The following is a 5000-nucleotide window of genomic DNA, read 5'->3' on the forward strand; positions in this document are numbered from 1 at the left end:
AACCTGGTCTGGAACTAACCATCTACAACAAAATGGACTCTTATGAAAATCACCATGAACCAGTTTTGCTTTGTAAAAAAATACTTGCTAGTAAAATTACAAATGTTAGGGGAGTTAGGGGAGATTCACGAGGCTTAAAGACATAGAGACTGGTGCATTAACTGAGTGTAAATGGTCAGGGACATCCTTTGAATGGGTCTGCTAGGTTGGAGCCCCTCTGAAATACTTGAGCAATGACAAATCATGTGTAAGTACACGGGTTGGCCTCTAAGGGTTTTTTTTCCTCCAATTTCAGGTTCAGGTCCTCTTTTCCAGTAGGCTTTGGTGGTAATGTTATTCTGTGGGATATGCTTAATAGGTTTTATGGTTTGGGTTTCAGAGGAGTTCGTGGTGGATAAAACTGTTTTTATTTTCCCCTTAAGTTATGGTTATTTTTTTTATTTTCCAAAGTATCCTCCCTACCAGGCAGTATCCAGACATTTTCCAAAGTATCCAAACGAGGTTACATTAAAGCAAACTTACTTAATGTCTCATATAGTGCAACAAGTTGACAACAAACACTCTAAATTGTTAAATCTCTGACTAGTGGAATATGTATTAACATCATACGATAAAAGATACATCACGTCAATTTCATGGCAGTTAAACGTAACGATTTATTTGACTCCCGGCGCACAATGTGGTGCTACGTAATGGATATTAATTCTACACTGCAAAATGTTATTCGCCAGTCAGGCTACTTCTGGATGACAGGAAGGCTCTGGATGTCGGTTTGCATTGCGGCTCCCTGAAATTGATCCAGTAAATTGGAGATGGCGCTGTGTACAGCGTGAGGGAGTTAGCAGCCAAACTTTGCAGAACGCAGGAAAGTTCGCTGGAGAAGAGGCGACCCTCAACTCTAACAAGAGTTTTCCTCTCAAATTACCCACAGCTTTTCAGTGCCAGGGCGAGTACAGTGGACGCTTTACGGCACGTATGTGTTCTCTCTTGGATCGAGGGTGTTTTGAATGGATTATCGGTGTTTTCGGAATACCTCAAAGTCAGGAACTCACCGTTGCTTACTGAGCCGCTATAGTCACTGGTTTCAATGGGGTTTTGCCTTGAGTATGTGAGTAAACGCGTACGACAGTGTTATGGGATTGAATTGCAACGGTTTTAACATATGCGTATTGTTCTTGTGATCCGTTACCAATGTTGGGATTGTATCACATGTTTTTAAAACAATGAATGACTTCCGTGACAAGGACTTGACACCGATTTCGAGGAAGCACCGACTCATGGCTGCAGCTTTGCCCATGGAGGAGAATACATTGCCGGGCAACGCTTGTAGGTCTGACCGTAACGGGATAGGATTAATATATTGCTTTATTTGTGGCAGTGGTGTCACACCTGGGAAAGAATTACGACTACAAGTGAAATATCAAAGGGAAAACTTTCCTTTCTTCCCGTTTTTGCAAAACCAGGAACCAGCGCCCGGGGCTGCAGAAGTGAGTGCGGATGGTCATGCTTTGGTCTGCGCTGTGTGCCACTGCTTTCTAGCAGAGCAGTGGAACTCATTCGAGCGAAGCAGGACGCCGATTGAGAAACGCATGTACTGGCTAAAGAGACCGTACCAGTGTGACTCCAGGCGAATACCCCAGGAATGGAACATCTCATACGATCTGGAGCGGAGGATTAGTGGCAGCAGCCAGAATTTTGACGGGAATGAATCCGACTTCTCCTCTTTTTCTGACAACGACAACATGTCAGACCAAGAGTTGGACTTAGTTGACAGAGGCGGTCTCAGTAAAGACAAATGTTTCAGAGTTTCGTCTAACAATAGCAAAGTGTCTAAGGACGTTGTGAGGAAGTCTAGTTCAATCAGTGTTAAAAACAGCCCCGACTCTCAGCGGGCGATCCGCTACCCTGTCAGTGTTTATGCTGCTCAGGACACGCCGAAATCGGATAGTGCTTTGCCGCCTAGGCGCACATCTAAAATTATGAATCATGTATCTCAATCAACAGTCTCTCTGGCGCAGTTTCAAGAAAGCCTGCCCCAGCGATGCTTTGATACCCCTTCTGTCGAGACACCTGTGCAAGACAACGGAATCATTATCCGCAACAAGCAGTGGCTACCGGAGCGGAATGTCAAACATCCCGAATCCCGCCAGCCCGCTGGCGACAACAGCTGTAACGCCAGGCTCCAGTCGCTTCTTTTTCGCCAGAGCCATAAAGGCGCAGATGTTGCTGATGCAGCCTCTGTGCTGTCACCTGTCGGCGCCCACGCTGCTTCTTCTAAACGCGACGCGTCCAACCCGAGGCGCGACGTTGACTTGCGCAAGTACCACGCTCCTGCCGGCGAAGACTCGGACAATTCAGACAACCACGAGATCAACATCACCAGCGATGACGAACGGGACGTGTTTTACGCTGAGCGCGGCGTCACAGAACACAGAGAGGACGCACCCGCCTCCTCCTCCTTCTCCTCCTCCTCCTCCTCCTCGGTGTCCCGACACCAAAGAGGGGATAGGCTGTCCTCCAGGTCCCCGACCGGTGGGAGCGGGAACTTCTCAGAGGAGTGTGCCTGCTTTATCTGTGGGAGCAGGCTGCCCCAGGCCGGCCGCTTTAAAGTGAGTGTCCAGAAGCAGGAGCGTGCGGTCGGTGAGCCTTTCTTCCCCTTCCTGTGGCTGCACAACCCCCCGCCGGGCGCCGTTCCCCTCAGCCCAGGCGGCTCCACGCTGGTGTGTGCCAACTGCCACTCTTCCCTCATGCAGCAGTGGCAGGGCTTCCAGCTGGCTGATGTGCCTGTGCTCCAGCGCCTGTACGTGGTGCCCCTCAACACCGGTGCCCCTGGCCCCTTCTCCCCTCAGGCCCATTTGGGAGAGGAGGCCAGGAGGGAGCCCAAGCCCCAGCAGCACCCTCCTCCTCATCACTCCCAAGCTTTGCCCCAGGGTCAGCCCGCTTCCGCCACCGCCCACGCAGCAGCCAGGGAGGCCTGCTACCTGTGTGGCCAGGACTGCGGGCGGGAGGTGAAGGTGGCCTACGCCCGAGCTGGAGAGGGCAAAGCCCGTGGCTCCATGTACTTCCCCTTCATCAACCTGCTGCCCTGCCCACCCAACGCCCGCGGGGTGCGGGATGGTCGTGTCCACTGCTGCGTCACCTGCCACGGCATCCTGGAGGACATGTGGGCTGCCTACCGGCTGTGCCTGAGCGAGGAGCTCATCACGTCAGTCAACACCTTCTTGGGGAGATACCACCAGGCCCTTAACTCTGGAGGCAGCAGCTCCAGTGGGGCTAGTTCAGGCGCAGGCTCTCGCTCCCTGGCCCCATCTGCTGCCCCTGCTGGGGTCCACACGGGCGGGGGGCACGCCTCCGTCTGCTACCTGTGCGGGGCAGAGCTGGGCAGCGGTGCCGAGTGCCAGATCCGCGTCAACCCCCCGGGGCGCGGGGCCGAACGCGAGCCCTTCTTTCCCTTCCTCACCGTGCACCCGCCGGCCCCTCGTGCCCATCCACCTGACGCAACGGGCCTGGTGTCGGCCTGCGCCCTCTGCTACCACGACCTCCTGGGCCAGTGGGCCCAGCACGAGAGCCAGGTGGCCAGCGCCGGGGCTCCGGCCAGCAGCCCGTGGTCGCGGCAGTACAGCTGTGACTCGTTTGTCTGCTTTTTCTGCCGACAGGAGAAGAGGAGGCCCCTGGGCCTGCGGGCGGTGAGGGTGGCACGGCTGCCCGTCTTCCTGTACGCGCCGCGGGTCAGCCGCACACTGGTGGTGGACGACGGCAAGCAGCTGACCATCGGCTCCTGTGGGGATTGTAAGGCGGTGGTGCTGGCCGGGCAGAACATGAAGCCGGACAGAGACAGGATGGAGAGAGGAGGAGGACTGACACACTCCAATCATAGGGTAAGGAAGGCTGCAAACCAGTGTGCTTTTCTGCATCTACTGATGTACCAGTATTTCACTTTTTGATAGGCAGTCCACTGAGGTTTACATTGTTTGCTTGGTGTCATGACGATGTCATTGTTTGCTTGGTGTCATGACGATGTCATTGTTTGCTTGGTGTCATGTATGACAAACAAAAACTGGGATGTTATTGTATGTGTGTCTGTGCAAGTCTGTGTGCCTTGCTGGGCATTGACCTTTGACTTGAAGTGGGCTCATCATGATGTTTACTTGCTTTGCCACTTGTCAACGCTGATGTTTCCCAGAAACTACGATAAGTGTGAAGAGGAGGGGTGATAGTTTGGTTTATGTATCTCCTGATGTTCGAGTTTGCAGAATGGAAGCTGTGGTTTGGTGGGTCTCATTAAGTCTCTCACACACAGACAGAAACACTGTTGAGAGAGTGAGTTTGACAGTGTTCTGCGTCGATACAATGCTGGAGACAGAAAACAACAAAACAAAAAAGCTAGTCAGCTTTGTAATGTTGTTTTGGGGGGTTTGTCCCAAACTGATTCGTTGACAGTGAGTTGAATATATCTTTTGGTGCTTACAACATCCTAGTAGATGTTTATATAGCATACGTACCACTGTCTCTTTATTGACTTCATCTAAGTTTTTTTTAATTAGGTTCAGACTTTTTGTATATGTATATATGAGTGTTGTCTGTTTCATACAGCTGTCTTAGTGGGGTTGGGGCGCTCTGGCGGTGTGCTGTTACATATGAGGGGTCATGTCTTTGTTGTTGTTTAGGCTACCTCCCTCATCATGAAGACCACTCCTGGGCAGTGCCTTTCTCACACTATCTATCTCTCTCATTCTCTCTCTCTCTCTCTCTCTCTCTCTCTCTCTCTCTCTCTCTGTCTCTCCCTCACTCTCTCTGGCCTTGGGGCGCTTCCAGGCAGAGAGCAAGACCAGCATTGATGGCGCTGAAGGTGTGGGACACTCCTCTGTGAGGATAATGAGTGTTGGTCAGGGCGCTGGTAATGGAGTGGCCAGGTGGTTTGGGAATGAGGGCAGGTGGGAGGAAGCAGAGGAGTCCACCACTGAGCAGCATCGTTCAGGTGGAACATGAGGTGTGGGTCA

At 52.2% G+C, this 5000-nt stretch overlaps 1 protein-coding gene across 2 annotated transcripts in view; it reads left to right on the forward strand.

Moving 5' to 3' along the window:
- Positions 1 to 564: 564 nt before the first annotated feature.
- Positions 565 to 5000, forward strand: part of gse1b (Gse1 coiled-coil protein b) — a 240865-nt gene continuing 236429 nt past the window's right edge. For both annotated transcript variants that reach the window (XM_012819250.3, XM_031569242.2), the window contains exon 1: positions 565 to 3878. In XM_012819250.3, the coding sequence (XP_012674704.2) occupies positions 1224 to 3878 (2655 nt within the window). In that variant the 5' untranslated portion in view covers positions 565 to 1223. The remainder of the gene's footprint in view (positions 3879 to 5000) is intronic.

The sequence above is a fragment of the Clupea harengus genome, chromosome 6 (genome assembly GCF_900700415.2).
Source record: "Clupea harengus chromosome 6, Ch_v2.0.2, whole genome shotgun sequence".
NCBI lineage: Eukaryota > Metazoa > Chordata > Actinopteri > Clupeiformes > Clupeidae > Clupea > Clupea harengus.